The sequence below is a fragment of the Macaca thibetana genome, chromosome 5, assembly GCF_024542745.1.
Source record: "Macaca thibetana thibetana isolate TM-01 chromosome 5, ASM2454274v1, whole genome shotgun sequence".
Taxonomy (NCBI): domain Eukaryota; kingdom Metazoa; phylum Chordata; class Mammalia; order Primates; family Cercopithecidae; genus Macaca; species Macaca thibetana.
Window position 1 is genome coordinate 3,404,955 of NC_065582.1, and position 20,644 is coordinate 3,425,598.

The 20,644-nt window shown below is 40.4% G+C and overlaps 1 protein-coding gene across 8 annotated transcripts in view; it reads left to right on the forward strand.

The window, feature by feature from the left end:
• FAT1 (FAT atypical cadherin 1) overlaps nt 1-20,644 on the forward strand; it is a 143,951-nt gene that overhangs the window by 80,564 nt on the left and 42,743 nt on the right. For 5 of the 8 annotated variants that reach the window (XM_050791565.1, XM_050791572.1, XM_050791567.1 and 2 more), the window contains exons 4-8: nt 11,104-11,165; nt 13,965-14,294; nt 14,676-14,886; nt 16,063-16,131; nt 17,063-17,202. In XM_050791565.1, the coding sequence (XP_050647522.1) occupies nt 11,104-11,165; nt 13,965-14,294; nt 14,676-14,886; nt 16,063-16,131; nt 17,063-17,202 (812 nt within the window). The remainder of the gene's footprint in view (nt 1-11,103; nt 11,166-13,964; nt 14,295-14,675; nt 14,887-16,062; nt 16,132-17,062; nt 17,203-20,644) is intronic. The other 3 variants (XM_050791568.1, XM_050791570.1, XM_050791571.1) reach the window with 1 other exon arrangement.

Consider the following 20,644-nt stretch of genomic DNA (forward strand, 5'->3'; position numbering starts at 1 on the left):
CTCCTCTGAGGGATCCTGTTCTCTCCTCCTCCTGAGGGATCCTGTTCTCTCCTCCCCTGAGGGATCCTGTTCTCTCCTCCTCCTGAGGGATCCTGTTCTCTCCTCCCCTGAGGGATCCTGTTCTCTCCTCCTCTGAGGGATCCTGCTCTCTCCTCCTCTGAGGGATCCTGTTTTCTCCTCCTCTGAGGGATCCTGTTCTCTCCTCCTCCTGAGGGATCCTGCTCTCTCCTCCCCTGAGGGATCCTGTTCTCTCCTCCTCTGAGGGATCCTGCTCTCTCCTCCCCTGAGGGATCCTGTTCTCTCCTCCCCTGAGGGATCCTGTTCTCTCCTCCTCCTGAGGGATCCTGTTCTCTCCTCCCCTGAGGGATCCTGTTCTCTCCTCCTCTGAGGGATCCTGTTCTCTCCTCCTCTGAGGGATCTGTTTTCTCCTCCTCTGAGGGATCCTGTTCTCTCCTCCTCCTGAGGGATCCTGCTCTCTCCTCCCCTGAGGGATCCTGTTTCTCTCCTCCTCTGAGGGATCCTGCTCTCTCCTCCTCTGAGGGATCCTGTTCTCTCCTCCCCTGAGGGATCCTGTTCTCTCCTCCTCTGAGGGATCCTGCTCTCTCCTCCTCTGAGGGATCCTGTTTTCTCCTCCTCCTGAGGGATCCTGTTCTCTCCTCCTCCTGAGGGATCCTGCTCTCTCCTCCCCTGAGGGATCCTGCTCTCTCCTCCTCCTGAGGGATCCTGCTCTCTCCTCCTCTGAGGGATCCTGTTCTCTCCTCCCCTGAGGGATCCTGTTCTCTCCTCCTCTGAGGGATCCTGCTCTCTCCTCCTCTGAGGGATCCTGTTCTCTTCTCCCCTGAGGGACAGCATCATGACTTGACTTGGGAATTTTATTTTTTTTAAGTGATCCCAGATCACCTTTGGAGCTGAGTTACTTGTTTAATCCTCTGCTTTTTGTCTCGTATGTGGAGTGAGAAGCCTACAAAGCCATAAAACATTTCAAGTGAAGACACTGATAAAATACAGAAAGTAATAAAAGTGGCTATCTCTGAATTACAGAATTGTTTGCCAGTGTTACCCAATTCTTTTAGAAAATATGTTTTCAGTACTTTAATTTGCTGTCCAAATAAAAAGATGTATTCGTGTGTATATCCAAACTCATCAAATTATGTACCTTAAACGTATGTAGTTTTTTATATATCACTTATACCTCAATAAAGCCATCAATGTATTAAAAAACAGGTGTATTTCCCTAAGGCTGCTTTCCACAAATTTAAACGACAGAGGTGGATTCTGTCACAATTCTGGAGGCCGGAAGTTTGAATTCCAGGGGCCGTGAGGGCCTCGCTCCCTCTGAAGGCACTGAGGGAGGACCCATCCTCGCTTCTCCCGGTCTCCAGGCACCTGCTGACTTGCAACAGCACCACTCCAGTCTCTGGCTCTGTCATCAGATGCCCTTCTTCCCTGGGTCTCTGACTCAAATCTCCCTCTACCTTTCTCTTAAAAAGACTCTTGCTCTTGAATTTAGGGCCACCATAAATCCAAGGTGGTCTCCTCTTGAGGTTCTTAATTACGTCTTCAGGGATGCTTATCCAAGTCAGTTCACGCTCACAGCTTCCAGGAGCCACCATTCCATCTACCACAAAGGTATTTTCAAAAAGACGGAAAATAGGCTGTTCAGTGGAAATGTATATAGCCATTTAGATTCTTTTTTTTTAATATTGTAAAGACTACATTTCACTTAACTTACGTTCTAACAGGCTTTAATGATTTGGTCAGTAGTTGCAGACTTGTCAGGAGGATTCTGGGTGATGTTTCAGGACTTAGTAAGCAGTTGAAGAACAGGTGGAGGATTCTGGGTGATGTTTTAGGACTTAGTAAGCAGTTGAAGAACAGGTGGAATCTTCAGGTGGGCTCTTCTGGCCACTTCTTTGTTGCGTTTTTTTTGCAACGTTAATTATGCTTCTTATGGTACGTAAGAACCATACTTGAGAAATACTGTTTATTTCTCCTATGTCCATAGTACTATTGTGTTTCTGTATCTCCAATAGTATTTTAAAGAAATAGACGATATGCTTTGTTCCAGAATAAGTCCAGTAGTCGTTATTATAAAGACTGAAAACAAAACTGTTAAGAGTGAATTTTTTTCAACTTCGTTCAGCACCTGTGCTGAGGTCAGCATGGGATGGAATCACCGGGAAACCTTTATGAGATTGTACAGTCTGGGTCCTCGTGAGTGAAGAGCGTGATTTGGTGGCCCTGGCCCGGGGCGGGAAGAAGGGGGGTTTGGCGTTCACACCCCGTGATCCCGATGCACACCTCTGCAGGAAAAGGCTCGAGCAGTAGCGCCTTCCGAACAGTGTCCTCGGTGGGAGCGCCACTCTTCTGCTGACTCAGACCTTCAGGAATTTATTCCACATGCCTAGACCTCATTTCCTCATGTTTTAAGGTACAGGATTTGGGCTAGAGCGTCGTGAAAGACATTCTGGCTTTAGCAAACTTTGTTTTTACAGTAAGAGGGTACTTAGCACCCATGACCCATTTCATTAAAAATTTGCTGCAACTCAAAAACATTAGAAAAAGTCGTATAGAGGATATGCCACTTTAATATTTCTAAGAAGTCTGAGTTTTTTGTATACATGGCCGTATATTAATGTATATATTTAAGGCTTAAAAAATAATGTATTTGAGATTTTCGAGCCTAAGTTTAGTTTTCAGCCATCGAGTATTTCTATATTTTCACTCTGAGCTTTAAAATGTTTTAATATTTAAATTTATTTGAGTAATATGCTCGTTAAAGATTAAAGATTGCCACAATAAAGTAGTGTATAAAATGAAGTTCTCCTCTTCTCTTCCCTCCAGCCACCTGTTCCATTTCCCAGGAGTAGCCAGAAGTAATATTTCAGGGTTTAACGTGTCACAACTTGTGTGCACAGGAGTGTGTGTACACGTTACATCTGTACACATATATGCATGTCTCATCAGCACCTTGCCTTGCTGGTTTTTGTAGTACTCCTTATCTAAAAGTTACCCGAGCAGTGTCAGTTTCACAGTCTGCCCTTGAGTGTATTACGGGTGTTTTATTGTAATTGTCCTTAGTGTTGCTGATTCTTAAAGCACACTGAATGTCCCTGGGAGCAGTCCCTGCCACAGTCAGGATTGAAGGGTAGAAATCTAACTTCCAGATCCCGGTAGTAACAACTCCTGAAGAAATTACACTGAAGACCCCTACAACTTAAATGAGACACTTCCTTTACCACCAAATATACTATGATTACAGTTCTTAAACTTAGTATAGAGTAAATATATGAAAGTGTTTCAGAGAAATCATTGGGTGAAAATGGTCTGTACCTAAAGTGCATGCTTGCAGTCAAGGGTTGGTCAAAATAATGCTGTGCTGAATAAAACATTGTGAGAAAGGGATGGATCCCAGAGGACTCCTTCCTGCAAAAGGACCTGGGCTTGCTGGAGAGAACGTTCGAATCCTAGAGGAAAGTGAGATCACTGAATAATTTTGTTGTATAGTCATTATACGTATTAAATAGGATTATGATAGATACATTCAGAGTTGTCTATGTGAATTAAGAGCTTGGACTCTGGAATCAGACTTGGGGTCAAATCTCAGCGTTGCATTTAGCTGGCTATGATTTTATCTCTCCAAACCTCAGTTATCTTAAAAATAAACATAGTATATTGATAGCTCGCTTCTAGGGTTGCTGTTAGTACCCAGTGAGAGTGACGTATGTAAAATGCCTAGCCCAGAGCTGGGTCTTGGGAAGCACATAATTCGTGTTGGCTAAAAAGCGAACTGTGAGAGAACAGTTTAATATTCACCTCTGCCTTTTACATGTAGGGGTTGTTTCCTTAAATAAATTGTATGCCTTTGAGGACAAGAGCCTTGACTTTCGTATATGTCTCTCATGGTGACATTCGGGAACAGTATTCTGAGCAGTTGAATAACGGTGCAGACTGAACAAGTGGGTGACTGAGATCGTAAACATTATGACATCACTACTGTTTATGAACATAGATTAATTTATTCACTTTTAGTGCTTAGGAAAAAGAAGCAAAAACAAAACAAAAAACTAGTAGTGATTCTCCGAGTCACAGCTAAGCACAGAGCCTCTTGGTTGTTACGTGTTCAAGTGAAGCAGCAAAGCAGCGATTCTGAAGCAGCCCTCTTCGTTGCCCGCTGAGCCAAGTGGAGACGCACAGCAGAGAACGGTGGGCAGGAGCGTGGCAGGGCAGTGTCAGCACAGTCAAAATCTGGGAAACTTTTCCTTGTTTTTTTTTTTTTTTCTATGTAGGATTAAGACAGATGTCTACAAAAATTTGGATTTAGATAAGTATTTTTGCTTCAAATTTTAACCACAGAAAAAGATTTTGAATATTGCAGATGTTAAAGTTTTTAGTTTTGACATTGGAGGTGCTATAAAGGATCAGACATAATGGGTGACTATTTAATTTCGATTATTTAAATTTAAAATGCAGTTCTTTGGTGACATTAGCTCCATTTCAAGCACGTAGTGGCCACATGTGGCCTGGTGCTACCATATTGGACAATGCAAATTATAGAACATACAAATCGTCACAGAAATTTCTGTTGGACAGTGCTTTTCTAGAACGTGTATGGCTGTGGTTCATGAATTATTGTAAAATAAAAGGGTGGAAAGGCTGAAATCATTGTAGGGGGTAGAGGAAAATAACTAGAGTAAAAGAAAGGTATCAGGTGACCAGATTTTTACCTTTTTCCCTTGATCTTTTCCCTTCCTCTGCTCATTCTCTAGTAGAGTAATTGAAAAGTGGTTCCAAGTAAGTTTCCTTCCAGGTGAGGTGAACACAGGGCTGCAGAGTTTCCTTCCTTTAAAGCCAGGACCCTGTCCTTTACAGTATGGGGTTGTCGATGACTCTTACTACAGATCGCAAGTGCTTGCTCTCTCGTTGCAGTTGGACCTGAATCCTATTCAGAAATCCTATATTTTTCCTTCTCTAGCTGCCATCTTTCATATATATGAATGGGACAGTCTCACTCTGTCACCTAGTCTCAATTGCAGTGGCCTGCTCTTGGCTCACTGCAACCTCCGCTTCCCAGGTTCAAATGAGTCTCACGCCTTAGCCTCCGAAGTAGCTGGGATTACAGGTGCACGCCACCACACCCAGCTAATTTTTGAATTTTTAGTAGAGATCGGGTTTCTCCATGTTGACCAGGCTGGTCTCGAACTCCTACCTTCAAGTGATTAACCTGCCTTGGCCTCCCAAAGTGCTGGGATTATGCCATCTATTTTTATCCACAGTGCTGATGTTGCACTTTATTTTTTACAGAACCAAAGTCTTCATGCCCCCCTGGTTTCTTTCACTTTTAATGTAGACTTACTAGATTTATTGAACCCCCAACTTCAGTACTTTGCTAAATGACATTGAGTAAGCAACTTAATCTCTCTAAGCCTGTAAAAACTGGGATATCTTCACATATTTACACATACATATGTGAAGATATACACATATACATATGTGGAGATATCTCAATTTTTTACAGGCTTAGAGAGTTTATATATATATATATACACACACACACACATATATGTAATGAAGTATATATTAAAACATAATACCTTGGCTAACAAACTGTCAAAATTGAGTGGCTTGAAATAACTGTCATAATTTAGGTTAGGGCTCTGCTGGACGGTTCTTCCACTCTTGAAATAACTCATAATTTAGTTTAGGGTTCTGCTGGGCGCTTCTTCCACTCTTGTGCAGGGTTGGCTAGTGGCCGGCTGGTCCTCAGTGGCCTCACTCACATATCGGGCAATGGTGGGTGGGTTGTCTGCTGGAGCAGCACGAATGACTAGACCACATGTCTTCTCATCCAACCAAGTCCACACTTTCCTGGAACACAGAGTTGCTGGCAAGAGCCTTCTTCCTGCTTCCTGTTTTCTGTGTGCAGCTCCTGTGCCATGTTCTCTGTTAGTGCCCTATAATCTAGCCTGTCTTATTGTTTCTCACATATAAAGTAGTCTTTGCCAACTTCTAGCCTTCATCCCGGTTTCTTGCAAACAAGACTGTCTTATCTCCACTTTCTGAGTGGACAGTACAACACAGTAGACTGAATGCACAGATCACTTCAGCTGCGTGGACCATGTCACAGGACTGTCTTCACCTGCTAGTCCTTTGATGTTCACTTTTACGTCTATCTACTTTGCAAAGTCTATTTTATCTCTTGAATTTTGAGAAGTTTGGAGATGGTTTTGCTATTGATTTATAATTGAAACATTATAGCTGATCTGACATTCTTTCTGTTCCAAATGAACTCATCTGTAAATGTCTAAAGTGGCATTGAAAGGCCATGAGTGGTTTTTAATGACGTTCATCAAGTGCCATAAAGTTTGGTTCCTGCGTTGTGCATACATTTATGGGGTGACCTGGTAACTGCTCATTGGTGAGAATATACTGTGTCTGCTGTCTCAGCCCACCTACATTTATCGTGGTTTTGTTATATAGAAAGCGTTTTTCTGGACCAAGGAAAAAAAATTTCTCGTTTTTCTTCCTTTCTATTTTTAATTATCAGTGCTTGGCAGAAGAGGAAGATAAAACACAAAGTTACAAAAAGAAAACAATTGCATATATGTTTTTCTGCTTTTGCCTCCTCTTTTATCTCCTAACTTGCTTTTGTGGACCTATTAAATGACTGATGATGAATCATTCCTGTTTTTTCCTTACAGTTTATGAAAGTCACAGTTCAGAGTTCATGGAGAGTTGGAATACTATAACGCAGCCGATTACACAGTTAGGTGTGAAAAATAGGGAGAAAAAAAACGCTCATCTGAGCCTCAAGAGAACAAAATCCTACTCCTGGTTTTGTTAATGACTTACTAGTGGACTTGGAAAATTTTAACTTCCCTTTGGTTCAGGCAACTGAACTTGATAATCTTAAAGGTTTCTCTTTAGTTCTGAAGTTCTGTACAGTTTCCTTTAAGTATATATCTTTCTGGAATTTGGCAAAAATATTGCAGATGAGCACAGATGTTGAAAATGAAAGAAGTGGATATACTTACGAGGACACTTCCTACCTACTAGGCTACTAACAGGTAGTGGGTACATGGAGCAGTTGTACTTTGGAAGTATGTTTGAAGTAGATGTTTCAGGTGGGCAGGGGTCGGGGGGTGATGAGCTGGAGTGATGCTCACAGAGGCATGAGTGGGCGTGAACACAGAACGCGTTCGATAGATTGTTTCGCATGGCCAGCGTGCAGGGGGTTCGGGTAGCATTCCCGGGGGTCAGGCACACAGTGTGCAGATTGCTGTAAGATAAAGTACACCTCTAAAAGACACCCAGAACGCCTAGTATTTCATTGCTTCATTAGGAAATTCTGTTTTCATTCTGTATGAAAATCCCACAAGAAGCCTTAATTTTACCCTAATTTTTTTGCAGAGGGGTGCACCACCTAGTGCCGCCCCCATAGGACACTCGTGCACGGCCTCTCTCTGGAGATGGCATTAGGGAAAAGCGCTATGGCAGCCTTGCTAAGATTCTTTTTGCTAAGAGTGTTGTGAATTCAGAAAGGTTTTTTTGTTGTTATTTGTTTGTTTTGTCAGTCTGAAATATCTTATGTGTTCTTCACAGAGAAGTAAATGCAACTTCCAGGGTTTCTTGCAGGACCTTGATTTGTGAATTGTGTCTCGTGTGTAGACCGGTGCTGTCCAGCAGCTTCCTGCGTGGGGAGCACATCTGCGTCTGCCTTGCTCCATGCTGTCGTCACCGGCCCACAGGGGCTGCGGCACCCTGGAAATTTGGCTTAGTGTGATTGAGAAACTGAAGCGTAAACTTTACTGAATTTTAATTAATTTAAATTTCACTGGCCTCGGGTGGCGACTGTAGTTGTTAGCGGGGGTCTAGATCTTCGTCTTCTCTTTTGTCGTTTACGGTTACATGTGAGACAATCTTCTCTTCGTAAAAGAAATACTTCTCCAGGTCTGCTTCCTGCCTCACTTTCTCTTTCCTTCCAGGCTTCTCTGAAGTACGTCCTCCTTAAAATCCCTTGCTTTTGGCTTCTGGGAAACCAAGCTTCTCTTCCAGCAGATTGCTTCCTAGGCTGAAAATCAGCCTGCTATTTTCTTTACCTTTTTTATAGGTCCACTGTTCTCTTTAGTTTTCATACTCACTTCTGTGCTTGTGGTCTGAGGCACACCTGTCTGTGTGCCCACAACTTCTTCCCTGCACTTCAGATCTGTGCTTCTTAATACCTGCAGCGTGCTGCTGCCGGCACCTGGTACACACCCTGCCTATAAGTATGTACTAAAGGGTTCTCTGTTGGCTCACTTATATCATTTTCAGGTTTACAGGAGTTTATGTATCTCTCTCACTCTAGATCATATTTTTAATTCTGCTATTTCATGGTTTTAAGAAATTCACATGTTCACACATTTAAGTGTTTCTTGAGGGTAAGAGAGAGAGAGAGCTGCGTGAGCAAGCTATGCAAGAAAGACAGTCTGTGTCCTCATGGGTTTTCCAGTATAGAAAAGAGACTTATTTTTAAATGAGGGGCTTTAATACTGTGGAGTAATATTATGATAGAAGAAATATTAGGACTTGGAGAATCCAGCAGCAGGAACCCACACGAGTCCCCGCAGTGAGTTTAAACCCACTTCAGTTTAAACGGAGGGGTGAGGCAGTGACTCGGGGTAGTCAGACTGAAGTGGAAAGAAAGGGGCATTACCATTCATTGCATTGGGATGGGATTAATGGTCCATCTGAGTTAACAGAGGAGAATTAATTTGAGGCCTATAGAACATGCAGATAATTTCAGACCCAGGAAGGAGGTGGTCAGGTAGCCTTTTGACTTTTTGTGGATTTTTTTTTTTTTTTTTTAGACAGAGGCTTGCTCTGTCACCCAAGCTGAGTGCAGCGGTACAATCTCAGCTCACTGCGGCCTCCTCCTCCCTGGTTCAAGCAATTTTTCTGCCTCAGCCTCCTGAGTAGCTGGGATTACAGGTGCATGCCACCATGCTGGCTAGTTTTTTGTATTTTTAGTAGAGACAGGGTTTTGCCATGTTGGCCAGGCTGGTCTCGAACTTCTTAGCTCAGGTGATCCGCCCGCCTCAGCCTCCCAAAGTGCTGGGATTGCAGGTGTGAGCCAGCACGCCCAGCCTTTTGACGTGGAATTGGTAGTAGGGACACAGGTACAGCTTTCGTTAGCCTTCTTGTGTGCTGTAAGTAAATCGTAGAGTGAGGAATTGTATTTGCTCACAAGTATTTGCACAGTGCTGTCTGGTGAGTGATTAAGTGCCCTACAGAAGAATACTGTTTTCCTGTGAATGTGTCAAGCTGCTCTTCCACGTGATGTTACCATCGATCACGACTTCCTGGTGGACACATTACAATAATTAGATGTGGGACTAATCAAATGGCTTCTTGTCGTTCCTGAACTATTTACAACCACAGTTAGAGGGTGGTACATTTTTGGTAGGGGAAAAAAGATTTAACTTAAAAGGTTTTTGACTAATGAAAATTAAGCTTGTGCCACATTTAAGTGTCATTTTTACACCCTTAAGCAGTGTGAAGCATTTCCCTTTAGCCCCTTTTAATCTATACGTGTGGTCTGGGAAAGCCCCAGTGTAGAGGTATGATATAGTCTTCTGTTGTCCTTGTTAAAAAGAGAACACTGTTTCGTCGAATTGTGAGGAAAATAGTGTTGATTTAGATTCTTAGTAACTACTTAAGGAAAAAAGAAACCTTTGAATTAAATGAAAACACAAAGCTTTCACTTACAACTGCAGAGAAACATTTTGAATATCCCTTAATTGATAGTTCAGTGAAATTAGTTAAGATTATGGGAGAAAATAAATTAGATTAATAAAGTCTATTCCTAAATGTGAATTATTTGAAGTATTTCCTTATGGAGAAAAAAAAAAAAAAAAAACAACGCTGGCAGGAGAGCGTTTAGCCCTGGTAATTGTCCTGCCACACAGGCTCCACCTGATTTTAAGGTCAGAGGTGCAGATCATGCTGGATGCACCTGTCACCATCAACACAGATTGGGAATGACATTTTAGTGGTTAGGGGAATTTTGTTTGTGGTTTTGGTGAAGCACAAGAATACATTTTATAAATTGTAATTACCTTCTAGTTCCAACATATGCTGACAGTTGAGCAGTTATTAAAGTTCTCAAGAGAGTTCAAAACTCGTACAGATATCCTAGTTTGATAGGAAATTTTTTTTTCTAGAATATGGAATTTGAGAATCATTAATTTTCTTGTATGAGAAATTAAATGAGCAAGATTACCCAGAAAATTACATTGCTTTTTATAACAGTTCTTTATTTATGAGAGTGGATAATTCAAAGATAATAAATTAGAGTTAACATTTTATTTTCAATAGCCCTTTTTAATACAGTTGTAGAAGTTATTTCTGTCAACTCTCAGTTATCTCTTGAGCAGTTAAAGGAGATGGATGAGATTGAAATCCTATATAACTTCATCTCACTTTTAAAAAATCTTTTCTGACAAAATGTATATTGAAACCACTAACAAACAGAAAATGTAACTGATTTGAGTTTTTCTACTTTCTTACTATTTGTCATTTATCCAATATGTTTATGAGTCATTAAAGTAAGAAAGTATAAAGTATGCTATTGTTTGTAGACAAAATAACTAACCATACCTGGAAATTAAATTTCTTTAGTAAGAAATTTCTTTCTTCTTTTTTTCTTAAGAAGAAATTCGCTTAGACTTTTAAAAGAGTTTGGTTTTGTTTTATATTTTATTTTTGAGACGGAGTCTCACTGTGTTGCCCAGGCTGGAGTGCACTGGTGTGATCTCTGCTCACAGCAACCTGCACCTCCCAGGTTCAAGCAGTTCCTGCCTCAGTCTCCCAAGTAGCTGGGATTACAGTCACGCGTCACCTCGCCTGATTAATTTTTGTATTTTTTGTAGAGACAGGGTTTCACCATGTTGGCCAGGCTGGCCTCCAACTCCTGACCTCAAGTGATCCACCCGCCTGGGCCTCCCAGAGTGCTGGGATTACAGGCGTGAGCTCCCAGTGCCTGGCCAAGAGTGTGATTTTAATTGCAATATTTTGTAATTGACCTTATTTTGTGAGGATTAATGAACTGTTACCATTTTACAGGTCTCATCACAACTACATCAAGGAAGCTAGACCGAGAACAGCAAGATGAACACATATTAGAGGTATTTTTTTTAATCTTTAATACCTAAAGATTCATAGTTATAAGTATCATGAAAGAACAATCTTGTTCCCATAAACCAGTATTCTTAGCTATTAATATTTTGTTGTATTAATATTATTTACTGGTTATTAGGGAAAAGGAATTTAAGGAAATTGTTAATGAATGTAGCTCTTGTGCCCTTTATCCGTCAATGACATTCCCAGAATGCATGGCCACTGTCATGGACCCCATTCCGATCTTTGTGTTTTATGCTCACGCAGACACACGGGGCAAACAGAACAGTAAACAGTGTCACGTGGCATTCATTTGCATTTACCTAAGTGATATTTTTCTGTATACATCTTTTTTTCCCCCTTACTATTATGTTTTGAGATATATTTATGTTGGTGTTTATAGATCTATTTCAACCTTTTTAACTAGAGGTAATTTGTTTCCAGATTCATTTTTTTGCTCTTAAACAATTGCATTATTTTTGCATTTTAAACTATGAATTACTTAGTTGGTGCTTCTTAAATGCCTCAAAAGTAAAAGTAGATGGAAGTCTCAGATGTGCTCTTCTAGAAAGTTCTAATAAGCCATTCTCATGGCTACTTTACAATGCCTTTTAGGCCTTAGAAAACCCACAGCTGCTTATCATTTATTGGTCACCTGGTTTTTGGCTAATAGTAAATCCATTGCAGAAAAAGACCACGAGTAACTTGGAGAGGGAAGGTGGAGCGTAACGTGGACGGAGGTTGATGAGATCGCGGGTCCGTGTCATCAGGAAGCGGCTAAGAGACAGGCAGAGCGCGGAGAGGCCCCGTAGAGAGATCCCTGTGTCCCGTGTGGAAGGCTGGTGTTCACTGTCAGAGTCAGGCTTGGAAAAGGCCACCTGCCTTTGTTTAATTGAGTTATCAGCGCTCTTCTTCCACTCTAACAGTATAAGTGACAAAATTCTAAACTGTAACTTCTGAAAATTTCTTTTAATATTGCTGTTTATAATGCCTGCTTAATTTCATTTTATCCTTGGTCAAGTTTTCTTAATACTTAGTTTTTTGTAGTTGTGCAGTGTGTGTCTGTGTGCGTGCATGCGTACACATGTGTGTGCATGGGAATTGGGAATCCCCTCTGGGAAAGGTGGTTTCACGGCCACGGTGCTTTCCCCGTTAGGAACTGCTTCATCTACTACATCTGAGTTTTTAGTTCTTAGAGTGTCAAGGTCCCTTGAATTCATTTTCTTTATGATAGAGCAGTTTTGAATTTTCATTCTCTCACTACAAGGATTGACAGAAGGGGCGAGTGCGGTGGCTGACAAAAATAAACAGATGGGAAGATAGGAGAGCAGTAGTTACATTGACATTTTGCTCCAGTCCTTGCAAATTTCACATTAATTGCATACCTCACTCCAGAGCCCTCTTTTCTCAGTGAGTATCAAAGGCTAGGTGGAAGCAGATACCAGATGTATAGCACTTTGAAAGTAATTTTTGGACATTGATGGGAAATAAATTTCCCCTTCAGCATACGTAATTTGTGTGTTTTTCAGTAGGGTCCTTTTGGTGTGGTGTATTTGAGAGCCAGTGCTGGCATTGATTTGGCTGTCTTACAGATAGTGTGTCTGCATTACGTGTTGAAAGCTGTGACTAGCTACTGGTTCTTGAACCCAAAGTTAGGAACAATTTGGTGATGAATACTAAAAAACATAGTGCTTGCTTGTATTTCTCTTTCTTGTTTTTCTAAAGCTCATATGCCAACTGATGAAAAGGAAATGTTTCGAGAGTTTAAAATTAGAGTACCAATACTTTTATTTTGAAAAAGCTTAGGAAGGTAAATAATACAAAGCAAAGCAACTACTTAAATATTTTTGACAAGCACCATCAGGGTATAGTCACACTTTAATAAACAGGATTTACAACTGCCAGACTTCAGTCTACTTGGCTGTTTTTAGTGTTTTGGTAATTCATTTGGAAGAAGGTGGGGTGTGGATGAGGGGAGAATAAGCATTACTAATATCATTACTTTTAATGTACCCATTGACATAAACGTGAACATTTGATTTAAGGGTGAAATGGTCTCTTATGGATATGGAAACAGTCATCAGTGCAGTCCTCAAGACTCTCTGATATTTTTTCCGAAATAGAATATAAGAATGTATGGATAGTTTACTTAAAATGAAAGTTATTTTATCATCATTTTACTGAAAATCTTATTTAATGAGTTGGTCTTAAATTTAAATGTTTAGGTCCACTCCTATAAAACATCTGTAGAGGAAAATAGCCAAAATAAAATGGTGATTACTAGTATTAAAAGGTGTGCTATTTATTTAACACATACTTTTAAATGGACAATTTAGTATATTTTATTGATGAAGTTTAACATTTTTTACGTGATATTTGGAAATTTTATTTTTAAGTATGTAGAGTGTATTGTTTTTAAGAAGACTCTTTAAATGTGTAAAGCCGAATCTTCACGTATCTCTTTCATGGCCTAAAGGTATTAAGTTTTTGGTTGCTTAACGTTTGCGTGAGGTTCACTTTCCAAGTTACAGTAGTGTGAGAAGAGAGCCGGCATGGTCAGGAAGGCGTGCAGGGGTGCGGCTGTTTCGTTCTTAGCCATGCCTGCCCCCCTGACTCTCTCCCTGTAGAGATAGGAGGTGCTGCCTCACCTCCTTCCAGCGCTGTTGTTGGAATGAGGAGCTGCTGTGTCTGAGTCCTCGTGCCCTGCAAAAGGTAGAGCTTTACACACATGCGGAGTAGCATTAGGAAGAAGATCCTTTTTATATAGTGTATCTTAACATGTTTATCTGTTAACTTTAAAATAACAGGTTACTGTGACAGACAATGGTAGTCCCCCCAAATCAACCATTGCAAGAGTCATTGTGAAAATCCTTGATGAAAATGACAACAAACCTCAGTTTCTGCAAAAGTTCTACAAAATCAGACTCCCTGAGCGGGAAAAGCCAGACCGAGAAAGAAATGCCAGACGGGAGCCCCTGTATCGCGTTATAGCCACCGACAAAGATGAAGGCCCCAATGCAGAAATCTCCTACAGCATCGAAGAAGGGAATGAGCACGGCAAATTCTTCATTGAACCGAAAACTGGGGTGGTTTCGTCCAAGAAGTTTTCAGCAGCTGGAGAATATGATATTCTTTCCGTGAGTTAAGATTGTAGTAGTGTAATTTTTTATATGTTGTGACTATAAACCTTATTTTGCATTTCTTCTTTAGTAACTTTATTTCTGTTTTGTAAATGGCTGAAGTGTTTGTGACCTAATGGCCCCATTAGGCAGTGCCGGATGATGTTGGAGAAGCATGGGTTTGTTTTTCCTTTTCATCTGTCACTCAGGGTGCTCATTGTTTCTGTTGCATGTGGTCATGAAATCATTGTTCTTTCATCAAGCATTCAGCACACAGTACACAAATGTTAAATGTTTGAAATTGGCTCAGTTTAAGACCAAACCAGTCTGTGCTCCATTCATTTCTGGGTGGTAACTTCTGATTTGCTGTTTTTAATCCCTTCTGCCCAAATGTTACAGATTAAGGCAGTTGACAATGGTCGCCCTCAAAAGTCATCGACCACCAGACTCCACATTGAATGGATCTCCAAACCCAAACCGTCCCCGGAGCCCATTTCATTTGAAGAATCATTTTTTACCTTTACTGTGATGGAAAGTGACCCCGTTGCTCACATGATTGGAGTAATATCTGTTGAGCCTCCTGGCATACCTCTTTGGTTTGACATCACGGGTAAGCATTCCTCCTCGTTTTTGTTGTCCTTACGGGTTACACTGAGGAGAATCTGCATCCGGTTTGATGAGTTTTGGGCACGTGTCAGGATTTAAAATTGGGAATACGATTGACAGGTGGAGAATTTGCTTTAAACCATAATATTTTGATTGCAAAATTTTTCACAATATATAGCATATATTAAACTTGTTTAAAATAGGTCCTCTATTCTACCAAGTTATTAATTTAAAAGTAAAATTTTTTAAAAGTTCATCAAAGAGTTACAGACAAAAGCCCTGAATGTTTTGGTCCAAAAGCACAACTTCTTAATGTTTAATTATTGATAACATAACCACTAAAAACATTGTTATTTTTAGTGAATATGATTGGAACATTTAAAGTAACTATGCCTGTGTGACTGTCACATGTCAATATTTAAGAGGGAATAAGCTTACAAATTTTGATTTGTGTACCTTTAAAGTTATGGTACCAGCTATGGGTTTTTAGTTTTATTTACCTCATTTTCAACAGGAATGAGGATTCATTAGATTATTTCGTCCTCCAGTAAAGTTTACTTGCTAAAGCCATTTCTTCTTATTTGTCATGTAGTTTAGGTAAGACATTGAATGTAATACCCTAGTCAACATATTTTTTAAATTTCACATTAGACTTTGGCATCTTAGATTTTTTTGTTTGTTTGTTTCCTCACATTTTAGTTACAAGGGTATTTAAGAACAAGTGTATCTGTTGCGATTCATTTCTCTAGGGGAGACTTTATGTCCGTTTTTCCTCTTCTACCCCTTAGTCATGTTACCCCCAAGCCCCCAAAGTTGCGGCTGATGGACCCAGACCCCTGGGCGTGTCGGGCCAGGCCTTACCTTTGGAACTTTCATGCTAAATGGTTGGGCTCTTTTACCAGTTTGGTGATTGTATGAAATCCATGTCATCAACACCTATGAAACTCTTACGGCATACTTTTAAGGGAAGGGGAAAAAGAGACTGTTTTCTTAGTTAACGATACTCAAAATCGTTTGTTTGCTTTCTGTTAACTTTTATCACATTTCCAGATCGACAGGCTGCTGCTGTGCAGTACCTGACCTCGCTGTGTAACCTTGCTGTGCTTGGACCTGGTTTGATTGATTGCTCTTATTCTGTGCTTGCTTTCCATGCGTGCTTGCTTCTTTTTGGCTGTGCCAGGAGACACGCTTGCTAGAGAAGTTTTTTACATCTTTCAGATGACTTGTGACCCGAACTGTACAGCAGAAGGTATCTGCTGAGATCACATAATTTGCCTCAGATTATGAGATCTAAAATAAAAGCCTTGTTTTTTTTTTTAACTTTTTTATTTCCAATGACTATCTTCCATTGCTGTTTTTTTTTTTTTTTTTTTTTCCATAGTGTGCGCATGGTCACCCATCCCATTCGCCGGCGTGTTGACACGTAATGCTCACCTTGCCCTGTGGTTTTCGGTTTCTCTTAAGATGTCGTGTGTGTTGTTTTGTTTCTTGGTTAGATTTAGTAGTAGAATTTCATCATGACATTAAGCCTCTATTTTCTTTCATTCCATTTCATTTTATATCTAGGTCAATGGATTTGAAAAGAGAGTTTTATCAAAAATATTTGGATAATATTAGTAGGATAGAAACTTTTATTTCATTAGGCTTTGTGTTTGTCAAAAATGAGAAAAAAAATATTTTCAAATAGTTTATAGTAGCCAGGACTAATTGAAGTTAACTACCACTATTTTTTTTTTAGAGTTAACATTGATTTTTAATAGCTATTTTATTAGGCCAATTTGCTCAAAGTATCAGAAAGTTTTCTTAGTAAGTAAACTTTTAAATGGCCCAGTGATGGTTTGTATAACTACTAAGATACAGATTGAAGAGAAATTCAGAACCCCTGAAAAAGCAAATTGAAAGTAACTCACTGGCAGTATTAGCAATGTCTTTGTTTTCAGAGTTGCTTTCTTGCTTTTTTTCAGTTAGTTGCTTCCTGGACAATTAGGGTTCACTTTGCCATAACAAGCATTGTCTTTCTAATTGGCCACTCTTGTCTTTCAAAATGCTCCTCCTTGGAAACTCTTTGCTAGTACATTAGAAGTTTTTTTCAGTGCCATTAAGTATTAGAAAGCCACAAAATAAACTACAGAGTGTTATCCTGTGACTGTTTTTACTTTTTTTGTCCCAATTTAAACTAGGTGGCAACTACGACAGTCACTTCGATGTGGACAAGGGAACTGGAACCATCATTGTTGCCAAACCTCTCGATGCAGAACAGAAGTCAAACTACAACCTCACAGTCGAGGCCACAGATGGAACCACCACTATCCTCACTCAGGTAAGTGAATTACTAGTGATGCGGCTGTCAGAGGAGGATGGAGACAACATTCTGACTTGGAGGGGTCCACAGGAAGTATGAGCGGTGGATTCTGCCCTGTGAGGGTCTAAAATCAGAAGAGTTTGTGTGTTGGTAAAGTTTACAGACATGCACACTAAGAATTTTTATTTAGGGAAAGAAAATTCCATATCCCAATTTAGGTTTTGCATATAATTAAGCAGTTTTGAGAATTTTGAGGGAAGACTTCAAAAACAAAACCAGACCAACGTTATGCCATCAAAATCTTCGAATTTTATGCTCATTTTAAACTATATTAACGTAAAGTACATCACTATTGAGAATGAATTGTTTAAATCAATTTCAGTAAAACTGGATAGAGTGATTCATCTTCTAAATCACTTTTTTTGGATTCCTCCTGGCTATGTAAAATAACTAATAAAATTGTTCTCATCATTCCTTTAACACCTTTATTTGCTCCTATCTGATAATTGAGATGGCCAGATTATGGGGATTTCACACTTACGTGTTAAAATCCTGTAAGTTAAATTTAAATTATCTTCTTTCTTACTACTTTTCTTTGGTTCTCAGTGTGGGCCGTTTGAAGTGTACAGAAGGAATATTCCTAGAGAGAAGAATCATCGTGAGGTTTCAGGAGCGAGCAGAGTGTCATTCACTCATTTCTTTAACAAGTATTTGTTGAATACTTGTCACATGCCAGGTACCATTCTGGAAGGTGAATAGCAGGAAACAAAACAGGCAGCAATCTTGCCTTCTTGGAGCTTTCACGAGGCTGGTAGAAGCTAAAGGTGTATTTATAACCTACTGTGGCCTAAATGAAAAAGAAAGAAGTTAAATGTCAGAGAACAAGATGCTTCTGAGTTTCAGTTTTCTAGCATTAGATTATACTGTTTTAAATCCTAAGCGAGCCAGATCATCTGCTAAGTCATTGAGCTGCATTAAAAGATAAAAATTATCGTCTGTGCTGTCTTTTCGATTAATAAATGGGTAGATAATTTAAAGCCATTTACAAAAATATTTCTCTAAATGCTTGTGATTTTTAGTGTATATAAAATTGATATATGTATGCTGTATGCTTTTGGGGTCATTTTGAGATTGTCTTGTAAAAGTTCTAGTATGGTGTGAAAATTTCAATTTAGTTGGTAGCTGTTCTCATTCTAGAAACAAGCAAAATCTATTGATTTTCTCTCTTTAAACATAAGCCCTTGTAAAATTTTAGAGCACAAAAATGAGAATAAAAACATCATAAATTATAATAAATCTAACAGGATAATTCTGAGAGAAGGATTTAAGGGGCATAACTGTAGACCAGTTCACAGAATCGACTACCCAGAAATCTAACAAAAGGAGCTTCATAAACAGTGGCGATGGCCGTCTTTGCCAAGCATTCTCATTACTAAAGGCAACACCTCTATGAATAATTAACAGTGCAACTCTTTCCCAATAATTGTATTTTTAATTAGTGCAGTGAAAAGTTTAGCATGAAATATGATGTGTATCGACTAAAATTCCTGTAAAACCCAGGAAAGAGAGTCTAGTTTTCTTCCTTGGGAACACAGAATATCTTAAATTTCATTTTTTCAGAAGGATAAAGATACTTCTGTAACTTATTTTGGGCCATTGTCATAGGCTCTAGATGCTATCCTAATTGCTGACAGGGAAAGGCAGTCAGACTGTAGGAGAACGGTGAGCCCAGGTTGACCTGTTAAGGTGTGGGACAAAGGGAATGATTTGTGTTTAGATTATTTTTCCTCTTGAGCTGAGAACCTGGAAATACGAATTTGGGCGGGAGCAGGTGGAGCGGGGCAGCAGCTGCCACCTGGAGAAGAGCACAGGACTCAGCTGGGCAGTGAGAGGCACCAGGATACAGCGGGGATGGATTGAAGAGCAGAGGAATTAGCTGGGCAGTGAGACGCTAGGATACCGCGGGGATGGATTGGCGCTTGGAAGTAACACTCAAAAATCAACAGAGCAGCCATTGTGTCTCCAGGTCAGGGGCAGCAGATGCCGATTTGAGAAGGTTTAGGTGAGCGTTGGTGGGTCAAGCAGGCAGCCTCCAGCAGAGGTAGGCGGCAGGACGGTGGGAGAATTGCCAGTGCCCTGCGGAAACAGCTCTTCTCCCGGCTTGCCTGTCCTGCTTGTGCGGCTTAGGATGCTGACCGCTATTGATTCCAGTCACTTGGCTTTCTCTTGTATCTCCAGGTAACTTACCAAATCCAGTTACCTTTTGTTTTCTTTCTTTCAAACAGCTTTGCTTTCATATCTTCTTTCACTTTCTCTCAAGCATCAGCATCGTGGCCTCTGGAGCAGCTCGCTTGGTCGGAATCCCGGCTCCACCTCTTGTATTCCTTTCCAGAGGCAAATAGCTGTAACTCTCTGTGTGTCCATGTTCTCACCTGGAAAGTGGGGGTGGTGGTAATCATCCTCTTGGAGGTGTTAGGAAGGTTGATGAGATGACCCGCAGGGCGCTTGTTCTTCACTCCCCGAGAGCCTGTCACCCAGTAAGCACTCAGAAAACCATAGTTTTGTTGCACATCAGCTCGGGTTTGGGCTCTTGTCCCACCGACACTCAGTTCACCTTCCAGTCGCCATTCTTCATCCCTGCCGCTCATCTTGGAAGTGAGTTTCTTCTGACCAAAAGGAGCTGTGTAATCCTCCCACATCAGTTCTGGAGTCGAGGCTCTGCATATTTGATTCTGCCTTCTTCTTGCTCCTTTACTATATCATCCCTGAGTTCCAGGTCCTCTCCAACCTCTAAAAGGCAGGATGCTCCATCCCACTGCTTGCCCTCATGTCTTTGAGGCAGCCCTTCCTCATACTTACTCACCTGCCAACCAAAAATACATCCAAGAAATCATTGTCTCCCTCTTAAGAGCTTTCTGAACATCTCAGCCAGTCTCCGGACTCTTAAAAACTTACTTGATAGTATATGAGACATGGTTAGGCTGTGCACGTGCAGAACATTGCCTGGTGAGCCTGGTGGCTCTGTGAGGGCAGGGATTATTGCATGCTAATTTCACACCCACTGTGTTATGTAGGCAAGCATTGGGCATGGAAATGCACGATCAGTGTGTTTCAATTGAATTTTGCTTTTACTTTCAGTTCTTTCTACTTAATAATAGTTGAGCTTGGAGCAGGATTAAACTTCTCTGCCCAGTACCCAATACATGGGAAAAGTAATTTTTAAATGTATAGTGGACATTAATATATAATCTAATTTGTGGTAATTGCCTTTATAGTCATCCCTTCTGGATCATCATTGACCTGTAAAAGTGAGGCGTCTGTAGTTTTAAAGGTTTACATAGCTTTCACATGAAACCTTTCCATGGTTTGGTGGATGCATTTAGAATTCATACAAAATGTCATGTTATGTTTTTTTTAACTAAAACATCCTTGATGTTTTGGTCTTCTATGAGAACACTGA